This window comes from Dermacentor albipictus, chromosome 7 (genome assembly GCF_038994185.2).
Source record: "Dermacentor albipictus isolate Rhodes 1998 colony chromosome 7, USDA_Dalb.pri_finalv2, whole genome shotgun sequence".
NCBI classification, from domain to species: domain Eukaryota; kingdom Metazoa; phylum Arthropoda; class Arachnida; order Ixodida; family Ixodidae; genus Dermacentor; species Dermacentor albipictus.
This window is the reverse complement of record NC_091827.1, coordinates 126,839,937-126,859,595: the sequence shown is the minus strand read 5'-3', so window position 1 is coordinate 126,859,595 and position 19,659 is coordinate 126,839,937. Positions and strand designations below refer to the sequence as shown.

At 46.8% G+C, this 19,659-nt stretch overlaps 1 protein-coding gene across 10 annotated transcripts in view; it reads left to right on the top strand.

The window, feature by feature from the left end:
* The window catches only part of LOC135907090 (Kv channel-interacting protein 4-like), a 431,449-nt gene that overhangs the window by 205,029 nt on the left and 206,761 nt on the right, over positions 1–19,659 (top strand). Inside the window, exon 1 of one of the 10 annotated variants that reach the window (XM_070522692.1) lies at positions 3,186–3,483. The exons of 8 other annotated variants lie outside the window; for them this stretch is intronic. In XM_070522692.1, coding sequence (XP_070378793.1) covers positions 3,417–3,483 — 67 coding nt within the window. In that variant the 5' untranslated portion in view covers positions 3,186–3,416. Of the gene's footprint in view, positions 1–3,185; positions 3,484–5,481; positions 5,533–19,659 lie in introns of those variants that run through there. One more of the 10 variants, XM_065438760.1, reaches the window with a different exon arrangement.

Sequence of the window (19,659 nt, the reverse complement as noted above, 5' to 3'; positions counted from 1 at the left end):
GATTTCATATGCTGGTAAGTTGTTAAAATTATCTATACCGCCTATGTGTGAAAACGTTGCTCATGGCCACCACAACCTGTGCATGAGCTACGTACATCTGTAAAAGGCGCGGAACAGAAACGGCCCTGCTGCCAGGCATTGCTGACCGCAGACAGTCGGAATCTCTCACGCGCCGGCCGAACAAAAGCATCCTGCAGGTACGTAAATTAACCTACGAAACCACGTGCACATACTTTCGCGCTGTCAAAACCTGAAACTCTGGTAATTACTCGCGTGTCTGAGCACACCGCGTGCTTGTGTCGTGTTTCAGCAACACGAACTTTCAACGTGCGCGCGCTTTACGCCTTAAATACGCCTTGAATAATGGTGCTTTTCTCTATTTCTTCCGCAAATCCGACACGACATTCTTAAGGCCAGTTACCGACTGACAAAGCAAGACCTAGAGTGAAAAAACTGCTCCGCAGGACTCGAACGAACTTTTCCGCGGATTTCCTCCCGTAGCGTGTTAGCCGTCGTCTGCTACGGCAGGCCCACTGCCGGCGGCGCCACCGTCGAGGCCGCGCCGAGCGGAGGAGGAGAGAAGTGAATGGCGCTACTTTGGGAGATTGAGGGGCTTTATCCAATGCGCGCGTGGCGCGCCATCTGTCGGGGCAGCGCCGTACATGAAGAGGAGGGGGTCTTCTGTGTTTGCCGCAAGATGGCTCTGCGTGTGCGGAAAGCGCAGAAGAAATGCAGCGGAAGCGCACTTCGCTACTCGTGTAATTGCGACTTCTGTAAGTTACATGTTCATAATTACCGATATACACCGCAGTATAACTTTCCACGGCTCGTTTCGAAGGCAACACCGCATTCACTAGAGGCGCGTTTGTACCGCTTGGAAGCATCGAACTCGTCGCTGAGTGGTAGCGTCTCCGTCTCACACTCCGGAGACCCTGGTTCGATTCCCACCCAGTACATCTTGGAAGTTGCTTTTTATTTAAGAAGTAGCTGCAGTGATTTATCGCTCACGGTCAACGCCGCCGACACCGACGACACCGGCTTTTCTGCGACACGAGCTCCTTAACGCTATCGCGTTAATATTCCCTTTCGTAGTGTTAATACGACGTAAATAAAGGGCTGCAAACTTTTCAACGCCAATATTTCTTCCACCTTTTATTAGATGGACTATTCTTCCGTTGCTCGCCATTAATTTTGGATATGTCCACATTAAGCCCTTTTAACCTCATAAGCAATTACATATGGGATGCCGTTAACACGTTAATAACACGCTGTGCCAGCTGCGAAAGCGCTGCTTGCGCAGGCGGCCTTAAGGGTGACACGTAGCACGGCGAATGCAGCCAACATACGGGGCGCTGTGGTTGACCTCTTGTAGGTGGACGCAAACCCATTTGCGATATCATGTGGCTGCGAAACAAATCGAGCACTTAAAGTGAACGAACGAGCACATATTTATGCATCGCTGTGAGAGATCTCTCTATGTTTTGCCGCAATCCCACACATAAACAAAAAGTTTCCCTATTAAACTAAGGCGACTCCTACATTACTATCGTTCATGTAAACATATTATTTCATAAGTAAACAAGAAATATGGTAAATTATGAAAGTGAAATGTCTAAACAAACCAAAAGATGTGTGTCGGATTGTCCAGAAAGAAAGAGCAAGTTGAATTATATCGCTAAAGTTTCTCATTTTTTCATGCACAGAGCCTGGCAACTTCATTCATGTCCTGGAAGATCACCGTGGTTGACATATTAGGGAAATTGTGCCCAACTACAGGGTGTTGTTCAAGTATTAGGTTTCACAATATCGCCTCCTTTGTTTTAAGATGCAGCGAAGCATGATTTTGGGTACATTGCTCTTTTTCTTTTCCTTGGCCTTCCTTGGAAGAACACTCTAAAACAAAGAACTTACACATTTTTTATTGCCCCTTTCGCATTTCGAAGTTTTCTTGTTTTTAAACACTTAAGCCTTTTCATCGAAGAAAATTGTGGTTACGTGGAAGACTGCCTCTTAAACGACATTGAACAATGTGTCAAGTTGATCTCGATTTAAAGATGAGGCTTCTGTCATAACGAATTCGTCATTCGTAGCAAGCAGAGAGCTTTCGTGAACAAGAAAATCACAATTGAATATATTAAATTGGAGTGGCACCACCTGCTGCGGGCTAAAGTATATCGCACGTGACGTCAACGGTGGCTTATTTAGAGGGAGCAACGCAGAGACAAGTCAAGTGGAGAATACGCCAACTATGAGCGTAGGCGGTACAAATGGTGAAGCGCAGTGGAGCCGGGCAACTTTCCATACAACCAAGGGATACATTGGACCACGAAAAACGATGATATTTTTCTAGAGGAGCAGTCTATCGATTTTGCTCGACCTCGACTTAATCTTTTCTTTATGTCCCTGTAACGACGCTGCATTCGCAGAGGTCGAGATAACATTATCCTCAGCATGGTCCCAAAACTCTAACACGAAAAGGCATCTGTTTTCATACAGCGGGCATGTGCACTCAGCCATTTCAGCTAACAACATTAAGTGCTTACCGTTAGTGTATACGCTGAACCCGCACCGCGGTTAAGCGAGCCAGCTTGATTTCATGGCACGTGCAAGCAAGCGTGGCAAAATGCACTCGCACAGAGACCTTACAAAAACCGCACATGCACAAATGGCCAAACGCCGGGCGCGGTCATGGCGCAACGATGGCCGCGGGCCTGCGATGCACGGCGGGCCCACACGCCGCGCGTGGCGTCGGCCGTGAAAGTGTCGCCGTGTTTCCAGACTTTCTTTCCTATTTTGCGACTGTAACGAAGCTTACTTATTGCGCCTTTCTGGTAGTGTTCATCGTGGCGTGGGAAAGATGGTGCCTGGAAAGGGGCAAGTTATTTGTGATGCATTGAAAATACGCGCAAAATATAATTGGGCGATGCATCTTTTCTCTTAGTGTCACTGGTGCATGAACCGGTCCTTTTTCTCTCTTTCGCAGAGGCCTCCCCTCACTCCCCATCGCTTTAGCACGCCCGCATTTGGCCTTTAAATATATTCTGGCTGTGCTTATTTTACCGCATCTTTTTTTATGCGCAAAATCTCCTACCCAGCCTCGCCCACGCTTCTCATTTCTGGCCACGTCGTAGACGAGCCCCTGGCGTACGACGGGAGCCCCGGCAGTTGTCGATAATTGGGCGGCTTCGGTCACTCGCGCCAGTTGAGAGCGCGTGCCTCGGTGGCGTCACGCACACGGCGAGTCACTGTGACGGGTGCACATTTGGAGTGGAGCCGGTGTAGGACGGCTTGGCTCGTCAGACGACGTTTAGCCTGCGTCGAGCAGTGAAACAGGACCGCGTCAACCGCCCTACGTAGTCGCAGTACTAGGACAGCAAGAACTGCGAGCAGCGAGCTACGCGCCATTGCCGTTTATTATGCATTGTGCACTGGGCGGCAAAGCCAGCCAGTCCTCGCCGGCCAAGAGCATCGACGTGGTGCCAGGTAAGCTGGACGTAGCCCATGCGAGGGGTGCGGTTCAAGTGCTCGCTTGCTGCAGGAAATGGATATTATCGCGGAAACTTCAATTGCAAAGCTAATGGAAATGAGCGAAAGCGAGAATGGGAAGCGGTCGAGATAAAAACCTAGAGGACACCGCAGGATCAAGGGAAACGCTGGTTTCGTTTCGTCAGACAACCTACAACATTCAAAGGAAACGTACTGCATCAGAACGGCAAGTTGCGCCAGTTGGTTGGTATTCACGGTATGGGTTGTAACAACGCACACAAGACAGGGACAACGTTGGAATAAAACGACGCCAAAGCGCGGACTCTCAACTGATTTTTATTGAATATATGTCTAACGCACGCACACACACACACACACACACACACACACACACACACACACACACACATATATATATATATATATATATATATATATGAGCCATGTAATAATAACCATGACATGCACAAGTTACAGATATGCGTCGAGGCAACTGTGACAAACTGACCCATTGACACATAATCAAAATTGACATACGTAATGCAATTAATTGTCATACAGAGCGATAGAAGGTTCACTGATACACGCTTTGTCCCTAATCTTTATATTGTGAGCTAGGTTTTTTTTTTCCTTTTTTATCCTTCTTTCTTTCTCACCTATTGCATCCCCTTTCCCCTCCCCCAGTACAGGGTAGCCAACCGGAGATAATCTCTGGTTAACCTCCCTGTCTTTCCTTCGCCTTTCAATCTCTCAATCTCGGCGATTTCTCTTGTCAATTGGGTTGCGTGTTTAAAAATGACACTGGTTTATTTTTTTAAATTCAGGGCGACAACCGCACGACTTGCAGTGCTTCGGGAGATGAAGTGGCGCAACCCCTTGAAGAGATAGCTCATTCTCCCGAAGTCGAACATTCACACATCGCCTCGTTTGTCCCAGGTACTCTCGACCACAAGATAATGGAATGGCGTACACTACCTGCTTAGCACAATTGATGTATCTGTTCACATGTTTGACAGTGCATTTTCCCTTCACTTGCTTTTCCTTCGGCAAATTATCAGGTAAGGGGCATATGCGACCTATCTTTTGTTTCGCAGAAAAAACGAACATCAATGTTGTACCTTGAACCAATTGTTCTGAAGCCCGTGCTCTAGCTTGTGTCGCCGTGTGCTGCGACAGGGGAGCCGCGAGCCTGGGTGATGCGACCACGGCGGGCGTTAGGGGCCGGAGGAGGCCCGCGCAGTCTGCGCTGTTGTCCACCCGACTGCTCCTGTGATCGTGCAAAGACATCCGAGGTCGTTCATCCGGCGTTCGATCCGAGGCTCCACGTTGTCGGAATGTTTGTAGAAATAATTTGGGTGACCTTTGGGAGGAACATTCGTACTCTGCACCCTACCGCGTGTCTCCTGCTCCTACATGTAAAGCATCGGCGAATTCGCGCTTTCATTCGTATAAATTCACCAACGGAAATTGAGTAACACGTTTAGGCGCAATTAAGACAGCTAAACTGCAATTAACGCAGCTGCGACCTTGCACCCTGAGTATGTGAACATGTGTTTTGCTATCTACAATCTTAATGTGCATTCAAGGGCAATCCTGATCTAGATGGCACGCAGTCTGGTAAGAAATTGCAATGACGTGCTATTTACGATTCTAAGCACCTCGTTAGCACGCCACGCAAAACAACACAGAAGCTTAGCTTAACCGATGGTGTCGGAGTGCCGCTTTCGTCTTCTACCGCGGCGGCCCATTGCGGCGCCACGGTGGTCGTTCGTCTCGGGGAAACAAGCGTGAAGCCCCTTGCGGGGCTCTCGTCCAGTCGCGGCCTTCGCCGCGTGAACCGCACAGGCGCACAACCCAGCGGCCACACACTCGGCTTGGCGCGGCTGCTCGGCGTCAGATGTCCCACCGTGCGGAAGTCGCTGCCGAGGTCAGCGCCACCGCGTTTTCGTGATGTGCCGCCGGGGCGTAAGTTTATGCGCTCCGTCTTTAACGTGGTTTGATTTCCTTGAACAGGCACCAACCCGCCCAATTCAGCACATTGCTTTTGTAAGTGGACATCGAGTGTCTTCTTTATTGGACACTTTTTTGTGAGAGGTCTATCATGTGCTTATGCCACTTGAAGTTAAGGTTGAGTGCTTCTTACCTAATTATGTGAGTTTACGTCAAGGTTGAGTATGTTTTTCTGTAGTTTTTTCATTAGTGTAGCCTTTATTGGATGTATTGCTATTTGCAAAGGTGCAGCCGGACCATTCTTAAGCGCCAAGTTTTCTTAAAAGCGCGTATATGGAAAAAATTATTCTCTTTACTTCCATGAAAGAATATGCAGTGTTAGTGCCTCAATAACAACGCCTACGTCGTCTCGTTATTGAGTAGCCCAAGCTTTCGCCATGGATGCTTCTGTAAGGTCTCTACGGCGCTCTGCGTGCATGCATCGAACCACTGTCTCCTAATATATCTGCTGAATGTTCTGCCAACGAACGTTTCACTTTTTTTTCACTTTACTGGAAAGCCAAAATAGGCTACGACACTCTCCGGCATTACTTCCCGACACTACGCGACGTCAGCATCACTGCCTCACCCATTAATGTTTCTTGCGTGCGCTGGTGGCCTTCTTGTGGCGCACTTACAAACTGCGTAAAAGAACAAATAGAACAAAGACCTGCAGCAACGGAAATTTGTAGTCGCCGCCGCGTTGCTTCACGTTGCTTGCATCAACCCAACGTTCTGACAAGCGCGTGAGTGGGCGGCGTTTTTCTGTCCCTTTATCGGCACAAAGACCGGCCATGTGTGGCTCGTCGGTACACCTTGGGCAAAAGTGGATGAGCGCCGTGAGATACGATAGAAGTTTGCCTTCCTTCGCCCTCGTATTTCGCTGCACTCAAGCAGCTTTATTTATTACTACGTTGAAGGACGAACCGAGTTACTTCTATTAGGCACCGTTTTTTATCACATAAGAAATTCGTATTTCACTCAGAAATGTGCAGCAATAAATGGAGACTTTCAGAGCGAAGCTGCATGTGGCGAGGGTTCCATGTTCTTTTTTCATGTTTGTGCGTCAACAATAAAGATAACGTACATGAGGATGGCCCAATCCCGGAGATGTTGCATTACCCGGCCGACCTGCAGTGGAGGTGAATCAGGCTTCAAGTGCTCCGAACCTAATAATATTACTGTTACGGAAGGATGAAAGGAGAGAAAAGAAGATCGGAGACGCTGGATGCTGCGTCTTCTTTGTGGTCAGCCATCTTAACTATTCTGACTCATCCTGTATATATATTGTAAATATCGTTTTTATATACTCGCAACATTTCCGTAACATATTGGTGGAGGGGGGTTAACTAGACTAATAATTAATAATAAATGAAATAAACAAATCAAGATGGATTGTTTCAACTCGATCGGTACAATGGAATCGTTTGTGAACGGCACAGAACTCACAAGCGGCAGGCGTTGCTATACGCGCAAAGAACAAAATGTTTCTTTTTACTCGCAAGAGGGCAATGCCACCTACTGTCGGGATGTGTGGGCCGTACAAAAGAAAGAAGAAATTGTGATATGCGCTGTATATCACCAGAGACACCCAAGTGTGAAATCGCGAAATTCAGGACCACGCACTTTGCATGGGTTAACCGTGATGACACTACCCCTGCGATCATTGTTGGATACTTGAATGTGGACATTTTAAAACCAGACAAGAAATCGTTTACTCAGTTTGTTGTAGAACAGTTTGCTTTGAAGTGACACACCAGTCCAAATCACTCAGGTAACGTCCTGTATAGGTATAACTTTGGCCAAGAATCTGCCTGATGTTGTCACCAAGCGAATCGGTGTATATCATAGTAATCACAAAGCTATCGTCACTGCAATTATGAAATTATGAAAATACATTTAACCTTGTCTACCCTGTGTGATGTGATACAGCTTCGCTGGTGATCCACGTGCACAGAGAGGAATGGCTCCTCGATTTTTTTTATTCATTTCTTTTGCTGGTATATTTCTACCACTTAACGTGCCGAGAGTATACCAATAGCTTCTGCATTGTGTGTTTCTTCGACACGAGGGAAATAAATAAATTAAAATAGAATCATTTTATACTATTAATTATACTCAATTTAAAATACTAAATGAATATTCTGGCTGTGGCATCGAAATCGTTCGCTGCAGGATCCGGTTTAGCCGGTTAGTCGTTATCTTATGACAGCAGTGAAGAAACCAGGCCGCTTTGGTGTCATTGCATCTAAAAGGCAATTCGCTCGCGATGCCATTGTTTTAGCTTATCAATTCGCATACAGCTATTTCTTCAAGGCGTTCTACCTGCGTTTTCCTGGGCGGTCATGGCCACGGGTTACGTTCGCCGCACAAGAAGACCGCGCGTCGCCACATCTGGGTGGCGCCGGTTGCGAGGGCTGCGATTGCGTCGTCGTGTTTACAGACGAGGGCTTTGGGAGCCACGCGGATTCTGGAGACGCCGCGCCGTTAGCGCCCCAGGAAAAGAAACGGTTGCCGCCTCCCGCAGCAGCCGCTTCGTGGAAAGGCGCAGCGCCACGTCAAGAGCCGCGGCCCTGAAACGCACGCACGCACCACGGGGCGGCTGACTGCCCGGCGAGCGGCGCGCCGCCGAGCCCTGCGTCGCAGCGCGCCGCGACTGTCGATTGCCGCGAGGCATTGTAAATATAGCGCGCGCTCCCTTCGCTAGCTGTGTATGCGGGCGGCAAAAAAAAAAGAAAAAACCAGAAAAACGTGCGCGGAACGAAGCGGTCATCGCGTATCCAGCGCACACCGAGAGAGCGGCGACCAATACGCCACTCTGGCTTCACTCATATAGCTGAGAAACGCCGTCGAGCACACCTGCTAAACTATATAGGTGCACACCTCGAGAGTGTGGTTTTGCGTGTGAACCCTCTTCGTAGGCATGTTTTGCGAAGTTGTTCCGTCGATGGACAGACGTGAACCCTGTGTTTGCCTTCGTGTATCTGCTGCCCCGATGACACAGTGCACAGTGATGCTTTGCGTGTGCGGTGCCGCGAAACCAAACCAGTATTTGGAAACTGTTCAAGGAGCCCTAGGCACGCTCTGTCTCAAGTCTGGCGCTTGAGCGAATTCTTGTTGGAAGGCAAAACCGTCATGAGCATTACTGTCAAGACATCAGGAGAGCTAACTCTTGCCGTCGTCCATGTTACGAAGTAACTCCAAAATGCGCAATGGATGGTGAGACATTGTTTTCTACTATGGCGTTTTTAAAGCCAAGCTTTCTTTGCCTCCTTCTTCGACTTTCCCGTTGCTGCTGCTGGTGCTGCTGCTGTCCTGGGGCTTTATAACGTAAAACTATTTAAATATGTGCTTACTCCAATCTCCTGTCGTCAAATCAGCGTAACCGCCGACACAAGCATCGGGCAGTCACCCGCAGGGTTGTCTGAACGCACCAATCAAACGCTCTCCTTGTTCATAGGAGGTCACTTTTGTTTGCTTGAAAAATGATTAAAATTGCCTACTCTGACAGTCCGGCCTTGTCTAATTGGCTGACAACAGGTGAGGAGCACGCTCAAGTGGAGAGGGATTCGATTGGGCCGAGCCAATCCACTGAATATCGATAACTGGATGAAGAGGGTGGTGCCGGCGTATGCGATTGTTCCGCTTTCTCTTACTTAGCTGACGGGGGCTGGCCAAAAATCGCGGTGGCATGAAACGGAAGCTTAAGAACGATGCTAAAACGCATCCTCAGCAGAGTTGACAGAACGAAGTCCTAAACGTGCCGAACGTGCCCGAAAAGGTTACACGGCCACAAAAAAAAAAACGCCAATAAACCCATGCTCTCCGACAGGTGCGAGTACCCAGTGCATCAGTGATCGGCGGCAGCCATCTTTTATTCCTTTCGGAACGGGGCAGCCTGCGGCTATTCGGATGAAAATTCAGTTCTGTTCGGAATATTAATGCACCTTCGATGCGTACACCTCACTTCGACGCGCTGAGTTTTTGCAGTTTTGTGACGTCGGGTGACAGGCGGGTGAAGTGGGTGCAGCCCGAAAACTTTTGACCAATAGCCCAGGGCTAATGGCGAAAAGGCGTCGAAACAGAAATAACTATTTCTAATTTATTCTGTCAAATCATGCCTAATCATTGTGTACACGTCATATAAGATGGTGAGCTTTGGCGGTTTTCATGGCGTCGCATGACAGCAAGTAAAGTCGGACTGGCCCAAAAATAGTTTTTACCGATTGCGGAGGGCTGATTGCAGAATTAGAATAGGAACGTTTGGATAGGGTGTACATATGTTATAGCGCCCCTGTACGCCGCTAACGCCGGCAGTGTTGGGACGTGGTTGAGACATGGCACAAATAAAAGGCATGTGCTGTCGGTGTTTTGTTTCATGAGATTTGTTTATGAGCTGTCATTCTCGAAATTCCGAGGAATACCGTTGTAAAGAATCCAGGGAAAACAGCGGGAAGGCGGCAGATGGAAATTAAAGACGATGAACTAAACGAGAACAGGCTGAAAGCGAGAGCCGATGTTTCGACGAGTGGACTCGGCTTGGATTGAAAAAGACAAGTCCACTTGTCGGAACGTTGGCTCTCGCTTTCACCTTGGTCTCGTTTTGCTCCTTGGTAAAGAACGTAATAGAAGGAGTGAGCCACGTGGCGGGAATACCTAGGTGTGGTTAAGAATGATTTCTGAGGATGTTCTGTGACGCGGGGCCCTTAACGCTATCGCGATAATAGGCAGTTTTACTACTGCGTTCGTTGCCTACGTAGGATCGCTACGTCGTGCAAAGTGCGCGTGTGCAGAACGCAACACGAACGGTACATGATGCATACGCGGCCGCTGCACACGCACGCATCCAATTCTTGTACGTGGGGAGCCTTGTGTGCTGCTCTCGAGGTTCTCGTTTGTTCGGGAGAGCGCGAGACAAAAGAGTTTCTCAAAATGGCGGCGTCGAAGGCGACCAGCGGAAGGCTGTCCCTTTCAATAGACAGTTTCAGCACTGCGCCGCGACGATAGGTACGCAGCACGCCAGCGCTTTGCAGAAGGTAGCAGCGCGTGTCACGTCAGGGTTTTTGGTACTGCGAAATGCCACGTGAGCGGGCGGGCGCTGTTAGACGCCGGGCGCGTCGGAGCGCGTTGGCCCCATCCGCCATTACATCGAACCATAGAGTTTCCTACGCGTGGAACCATCGGTCGAACTATGGGCGCTGTTGATCTCGCCAACGTGATGTAACCTGTGCGCGCGTTCACGCTACGTCGAACTATATCTAGGCCTCTGAGAGGCTCTGCTTTTAATACGGATGCAATACACGAATCGTATCGAGCAAAATAAAAACCGAGTACTCGCTTTCTGAGGCTGCCACGGTCATCTGCGACGAACGGCGCCAACAGGAGGTCGAGCATTTCGCGCAAAGAGCGCACACTGAACACTTACTCAAAAGAAAAGTTCATATTTTATTTTATTTATTATTAATATTATCATTTTTTGCTATGGATTCCCACCCTGCAGTATCCGGGAATGGCTTCGGCGCGTTAAATTAACACAGCAAAACCAAATCATCGGCCATCCAAAGTACAGCCTTCGGTTGGTCGCCTTCGACGCCGCCTTCTTGCAAAACTCTTTTGTCTCGTACTCTCCCGAACAAACGAGAACCACGAGAGTAGCACGCAGGGCTCCCTACGTACGCCCTTATGAAAATGGTAATGTCCTTTATGTTTTCTCCATGCTGAAATTTGGCAACTGCTTTTATGTTTCCTTCATATGTCCTTCCTTTATGTATCCCTTATGTTACCGTACTTTATGTTTCTCTATGTTGAAATTTGGCCGCTGCTTTTATGTTTCCTTCATGCGTCCTCCCTTTATGTATCCCTTATGTTACCCTACTTTATGTTTCCTCCATGTTGAAATTTGTCCACTGCTTTTATGTTTTTTTCGTATGTCCTACCTTTATGCATCCTTTGTGTGGCCCCAGTGATTAAATCTTGTACATTATGCAGACATGCATAGATGAAGAGTTCCCCGTGCACATTTTATATTTATGCACTTTTTCTGAGTTTAGAAGTATTGCATTGGTTTTCATTGTAAGTTTACTGTTCCCTACATGATGCAGCATACAGATTGGAACTCTGCTATGGCACTGGAATTCATGTCAATTTGTTCTAAAATTACAAACTAATTAGACTTCATAGATTATTTCAGTATAACACTTGGAGTACCACTGTATGTTCCTCACTGCAGTGCTGCTGTTGTTGTAGTGCTGTCTTTGTCAGTAACATAAATGTAATGTTTGGATTGAAAATTAGGTTGGCTAAGTGCTTGCCCTTTTATAAGAAAGTTTTGACTATACTTTGCAAAGGTTTGTCTGAAAGTACGACTAGTTTACTGGTCTATCTGGATGTTACTTCAATTTGCCACGTCTGCTCACAGCAGACCTCTGGAATGTGGTGCTTGGGTGAGAGCTCACAAGGAACCTGAAAAACTAAAGAAAAGCCAATCTCTTTCAAATATTTAAAAATATTCATATAAGTAAGAACAGCTTGGCCTGTATGCACACAACTAAGAAATGTGGAGCAGTAAAAAATAGCTCATAAGAACATCAGTGCAACAAAGAAGCTTTTAACTAATTGTTGTCTAAACAGACTGAGCTGCCAGTCCACTCAGGTATTAAACTGCTCACAAATTCTTTTAAATATTATTGCAGCAGCTGCTAAGTAGTACATGACCTTTAGTAGTAGGCAACTGGCCAATAAATATTTGTGTGCTCCCTTTGTGTGCCTGCTTGCACAGATGTCTCCTAGTTATATCTCAAGTAGTTACACGTTATATGGTAAAAGTCAGGTGGGAGTAAAACCAGCAGCAAACATCAGACTACCTGGGAAATTATCATAAAAACTTAATTATCTAGTAAATCAAACGAACAATCGATTATGAACGGTCTAAATCCTAGGCCGCGACCTTGTAGCGATGCCTTTTCCGATGATACTCCTTTTCCTGATTGATCTGATCGACATTCCGCTATCGTTATTAACTAGAACAGCCAGCCGTGGACGGTGGATTATAAGAGTGACAAAAAACGAGCGGAAAGCATCGCAAGGAAAATCGCAGCCCTTATTACACAGTGCTACAAGCCACTGTCTTTAACAATCGCAAGAGCTGACATCCTGTTCTTCGGATGAAAATATTAATGAGAACGAGCGTCTGATTGACATGCCTTGATTAAAAAGACATTTTGATGTTGTAATGTAGGGCGCTATTTTCCCTACAATATAAAAGACAAATACGCGAGCACGTCGAAGAACACGAACAATGCAGACAAGTTCTCGCGAAGCTGGACTTCAAACTGAACACTTTCAGTAAAACAATCTTCACACAAGCTAATATCTGTTCAAGTGTCAAATACCGCCGTCGTGTGCCAACTCGCGATGCCCACGACACATCGACATAAATTACACACGTAACTTGCGGAAATGCATATTCACGGAAGAATTTCTTGCCGGGAAACTATCAAGGAAACAGTAGCTTTCAGCGTTTACGTAAATGTTTGCCCATCCAGTTCCAACAATCAGCGGTGGTAGCACATCACTGCAAAAGCATGTTAGCGGTCACAAATAATACATTTCACGGAAACTCCCATCGCGAGACGGTTTGCTAAATATGTACAGCAATGTGGAGAACATCTGCTCCGAAAGTGCTCTGTTGTCAGTGCAGAAAGCTTACTACATGAACCATAAGCTGCGAGAATGCGCGCAAGCGTCAGACCTGCTTACCTTCAACATGTGGTCAGCAAACGCTCCTTCGTCTCGCAGGCACCACGCGACGACGCTCTTTCCGGCACGAACACTCTCGAATTGTCCATGAACACCTGCACACGAAAGCACAACTCTCAACAAATTCACCACGATTTGAAGCCACAGTACCAGGTATTTCACGAGCGAACGCGCGGGCAGTCGAGAACAAAGGCAGCTCGGACGGGAGCTGTAGTACACGGAAGACACTGGCTTATCACAGGAAACACAAGGCGAACTAACAATGTTACACGAACCCAGAAGTTTCCTGGTGGTTAATGCACACGATACGGATCACATTTTGTTTATTTACTTCTAAAATACGATTTAATTACCATCTAACTGCAACGAGCACTCTCACCACTGTAATCAACACAGCGTGGCCCAGCTAAATATATCAACCATTAATATTGCCAGGCATTAATGGATGGATGGATGGATATTATGAGCGTCCCCTTTGGAATGGGGTGGTGGGTTGCGCCACCAAGCTCTTGAAGTCATACTGCGGCAGCGCCGCGTTGCGGTTAACAAGTGAATTTAGCCCCCGAGGTCTACATTTGCTTCTAGGGCATGCAGTTTGCAAAGGCACGGCCGTCGAGTTTGAATTTTGTTACTGAGGGCATGTCGTAGCTGGAAGGAAGAAGAAGAAGAAGAAGAAGTTTATTTTTACCACATAAGTACACTGATATATACAACGTGGTAGGGATGGCAGGATAAAAGCTGCATAACGGCAGCTTGACTAGTCCTACCTCCCCATGAACAACAGGCAGCAACATGGCAAGATATTCATAGTACATTCTTGTGGCAAGGTCAATATATAGATATTCACAGACGCATATATATACACACATTTATACATATATATATACATACACACATGCATATACGCATACATGTATGCATGAAAAACAGAAATGACAACTTCGAAATAGCAAGGAAATACTTTTCAACCGACAAACCAAAAAGTTAATTATTCACAGAAATTTTTGCAGTAATGTGCTCTTGGATGTATGGCGTATGTATACATCATTTAGACTATATTTGTTAAGTGTAGAGGGAAGACAGTAGGAGAGTGCTTGAAGGCCATAGTTAGTCCGAGGGCGCGGGACTTCCCAGTGTTCCGTATATCGATTTAGGCGAAAAGAAGGATTACGCTGCAAGTTCGCGATGTTTATGATATGATTAGTACCCTTAATTATGTCACGTTTAAAAGAACACATAAGTTGATACTCATAAAGGCGGTCTACACGTAAAATCTTGAACTTCCGGAATATGTCACGCGTATGTCCATTGTAAGGTAAGTCTGAAATAGCACGTAAGGCATTCTTTTGAACTGAAACTAAATTTCCTAATGATTTCTTAGTACTATTTGACCAGACCAGGTTACAATAGCGCAGGTGAGAAGCAAATAGTGCGTTATAAACCATAAGTTTCTGTGGTATTGGTAGTAGCCTCTGACATCTGCGCAACATACCTAACGCCTTACTAAGTTTATTTCGTAAGTAATCGGTGTGGTGGTCCCATAGCATCAATTCATGGAAGATAACACCCAATGTTTTTGCTGTAGCGGAAAGTTCTATTTTTGTGTCATTGAGTGTGAGGCATTGGGTGAGATCACAAGGCGTAGACTTCGCTCTAAAGAGGACCGCTTTTGTCTTGGAGCAAAAGCGGTCCTCTGGTATTTAAGGCTGGTATTTAAGCACAACTTATTGAGTTTAATGTGCCTTGGTGTGCTGCCTTGTTTTTTAAGCATATACAGAGATTTTAGACGAACTATGCGCGAACTTTTGCCGGCGTACACGAGCCAATCAGGGCGCCACATGTGCAGCTCCGTCTGCATGGGATGGCGGATGGTTTACGGGCCACCGCGATAGCTGCGAGACCCACCGATCAGAAATTCGGGATCACCACACACACGCATGCTTCTTATGACGCTCACTAGCGTGTTTTTGAGAATGTGAGACCTTATCTTGAATAGGTAGAATCATATTTCCGCGTAGCGTAAGGAATAAATGCGACAAAGCGTGGCTATGGCTGGCTTGCAGCGGCAGCTGGATCTTCGGCCAAAGTGAAGCAGGCGTACTGCTTGCATGCTCGAGTAAACAAACAGATACGTCTATACTCCGCACACAACTTTCATACTCAGCCAACTGAGAATTATAAATTATTCAGCTGCACGCGCAAGCTAGGTATGGACAGCTGGGCTAGTTGGTTATGATTAGCATTATGAAACATTGTTCCAGCGCACATTTGGACATGGACGAGGAGAGAAAGACAACACAGTTGAAGTCCGGCGTTCGTGTTGTCTGTCTCTCCTCGTCCGTGTCCAAATGTGCGCTGGAACAATGATTCATAATGCACGCCCAAGCAAGCAATTACGGGATCTGCGCTGATGTACTACCCCTGCTAATGTCAACACAGCAGTGACTCGTACTTTTGATAGCAGCGCGAATGTGACACGGACTAAAGGGACAAACACGACGCTGTTTCTTGAGAGTGTTTCTTCCTTGTCTCCGCCTTGCTTTTGCGTTGTTGCTGAAAGTACGATGAATCCTAACAAACTCGCCCACTTTGCTATCTTGCTACAGCAATCACTCGCAGTTTTGAAAAGAAAGGCACGTTTAGCTTCTACCGCCGGTTCAGCTTTGGTGAGTTAGCAAACTTTTTTGCATAATTTGTGTGAGTAGTAGAGAAAAGGTATCATAACAGGCCGAGGGCTGAAAAAAAATAACGTACAAAAAGCAACATGTATAAAGTGCTTAGAAGACCACGGTTTTGAGGGAGCAATGTCTCCCACAGTTAAAGTTTTCTTTTTCCGGTTTAGAGCATCAGAAACGTTACAGATATTCAATTTCACTATATTCATTCGAAATAGGCGTTCTGAAAGGTAGCGTCAGCTCCAGTTCAGCTTTGGAGGTGGCAGCGCTATTCTCCGCTGACGGCTGCAAAGAAATCTTAACGAGTGTAATATAGAGGCAATCGTAACGTACGTATTTTATTTACGTGTAATGACGCTATCATGAAACCAATATAACACCACGAACAGCTACTTAAATGGTAGGTTGTATATTCATATACGCCCATAGCAAAGCGGCAGATTAGCCCCGGAGGCGTCCGCTTCTTTTTCGGTTTCATGTCGCGCAAGCCATCGAGCACTGCGTGTCGTGCCACCACGTCTCCAGCCGCCGCGCAATCGTTATTTGTCGTGAGAGATAATTCACTGCATGGGGCTTTGATGTACGTATGTGCTGTGCATCGGATGCGGCCAACATAGATAGGGAAGGTTACGCAGGCGCCTCCCCCCCATTTTTTTTTACTTGGATACGCCAATACTCAATACATCTTTCATGTAGATGATCTGTCTCTAGGATGTGTTAAAAGATAATCACTGGGTGCACTATATGTTATCTGGACGTGCACTCGGGGGAGTACACGACCAGGTAACATAGAGTGCACACAAAGGTAACATCCTGCCATAAACACAGAGGGAGTACACAGCCAGGTAACATAGAGTGCACACACAGGTAACATCCTGCCGCAAACACAAAGGACACATCCTACAGGAAACATAAAGTTCGTTTTCTCGAGTTCTACGAAAGGATGAGTAAACATGCCGTAAACATGCCGTAAACACAAAGTATGTTTCCTCGAGTTCACATAAAGGACAAGGAAACATAAAGGTAACACAGGGCACATGAAAGAAACATACAGGAAACATAAAGGTCATGGCCATTTTCATAGGGGCGCGTGCAAAAATCGCATGCGTGCGTATGCCGCGGCCGCGTGCGCATCGCGTACCGTTCGTGCATGCGTTCTGCACATGCGCATTTTGCAGGACGTAGCGATCTTGCGTACACAACGCCGTTAAGTAGGCAACGTACGCAGTACTAAAACTGTCTAATGGCGTATGATTTGGCTTTGCTGCGTGAAGTGAACGTGCAGAAGCCATTCTTTGATCTTGCACGGTGGGAATGCATAGCAAAAAATAGAAACATTTTTTTTAAACTTTGCTTTTGAGAAAGCGTTCAGTGTGCGCTCTTTGCGCGAAAGGCTCGACCTCCTGTTGGCGCCGTTCGTCGCAGATGACCGTGGCAGCCTCAGAAAGCGAGTACTCGGTTTTTATTTTTCTCGATACGATTCGTGTATTGCATCCGTATTAAAAGCAGAGCCTCTCAGAGGCCTAGATATAGTTCGACGTAGCGTGAACGCGCGCACACGTTACATCACGTTGGCGAGATCAACAGCGCCCATAGTTCGACCGATGGTTCCACGCGTAGGAAACTCTATGGTTCGATGTAATGGCGGATGGGGCCAACGCGCTCCGGCGCGCCCGGCGTCTAACAGCGCCCGCCCGCTCACGTGGCATTTCGCAGTACCAAAAGCCCTGACGTGACACGCGCTGCTACCTTCTGCAAAGCGCTGGCGTGCTGCGTACCTATCGTCGCGGCGCAGTACTGAAACTGTCTAATACATGACAGGAGTGTGGCACAAAGGAAAGACGACCAGAGAAGCTCGTGTCAACATTTACGCCGCGTCGCATTTGCACAATACCCTCTGGACGCCGTCATTAGGCGTAAGCCCAGCAAACGCAGTGCAGAAGCTGCCGCGCTTGTCTCCGTGCTCACCTGCAACAGCAATGAAAGTAGAGGGATGAGCTGGAGAGAATGTCAGAGAGGGAACAGAGGGGGACAGTTCTGTGAGTCACAACGCTACAACTACGAATGGCGCCGAAGCGCGCACTTAGTGCCGAATAGACGGAGCCTCGCAGAAGCGTCGAGCGGATCAAAAACAACAAGCACGAGTGGTGCAGGCGTGGTAACATTTCACATCACGTCACGACTACCGTACCCCTTGAACATCACCGCCAAATAACATCAATGAACGCCAACAGCAGACAACGCTTGGCTTACATCGATTCCCACAGTGCGTGGGATCTAGATACATTTTTTTTGGTGAAGGTGCAACGATATTATAATTACAGGCACAACGTTCAGCTAATAATTTCGGTAAAAATGTATTTCAGATATCGTACGACAAAGCATTAGACTTGGATGGCGAGAGAACCTGGCGGCTTTTCTTATTAACTGTTGGAGTTTTTTATCGTGCTTAGAAAATTAGTTTTCGACAGCTACCTAATGAATGCTTCATTTAAGTAATTAATGCGCGTAACGGGGCCGTATCGTATTCTCCACAGAGTTTCATATTACTATACCTAGAGGGAAATCTGGCGGTGCGATCGTTCAACCATCATGGGAATGATGGGAAGTACAGGCTTCGGATTGGCATTCTGTTGACTGGCGAACTAGTCTACAAGTATTTTTCGGCAGTTTTGGTTTCGATCCCAGTGCATTTGCTATAAGCATCAGTGGGACAGTGCAACGCAAAGTTCTCTGCCTTTGTTCTGTTGCTCGAAATGGCGATATCGCGCTGGGCCAGCGGCTGGGACGATGTTGGTGTCGCGGTGTGGTGTCGAAGTCCTGGTCAGAAAGCGACAGCATCGTAAACGATGAAAGAACATGTTTTGACCATTTCGACCTCGGTTTGTTAAGTGGTGTTAGGTTGGCGCTGCAGCGTTACGTGCTTTATGAAATTTCAGAACAGGAAAAAGAAGGCACTACTGATACAAGACATAGACAGTTGTACTTCTAGTGGCTTGACAATCAAATTTTTTAAGGATTCATTATGCATTGCTTGTTTATTTGCTCATTGAAATGCGTGTTTTAGGACTTTGAGAACACAGGCTTACTTGTGATAGGAAAGGTTGCTGCTTCTTGGCTGTAGTCTAGTGTCGCAATATGGGTAAGCGCAAAGTCACGCCATAAAGCTTAGGAAGCGGTACGTCAAAATAAAATATGATGAAGCATACTTGCAGGAGGCCACTAGCGTCCTAGCTAGCACTTCCGCAGATGTGCTTAAATGTACTTGAAGACGTTCAGCAATCGCGACAGCCGACGCAGCCTTTCGAAAGAGCGAGAGCGCAAGTGCTTGTCGTCCGCGAGAAAAGTCTCGCGTTTGCATCGAGCTGGCGTCGTAGCAGACGACACTTGTAGCATTCCGCTGAAGAGCGTAACACTTTCTCACAATACAAAATTTTTATTTCCATAAATACTTGATGAGTATTTTTATATAAGTACATGCGCGGTTGTTATTGCTGTTGCAAAAATAAATAAATAATTATTCTCTGGCAATAAATCGGGAACAGAATCGCACAAGAGTACATACCCTGGTGTGCCCGGGTGATAAAACATAGTAAACTGTGCTTCCATCTCACTATATACAGGCGCCATCATAAGGCTACTACAAACTACCACCTACCTTATCTCTACTACACTCCACCACCGACGAAGGCCAAAAGACGTGTTCGTTAATTGAATATATGTCAAGAGCACCCATCGATACCATGAGGTT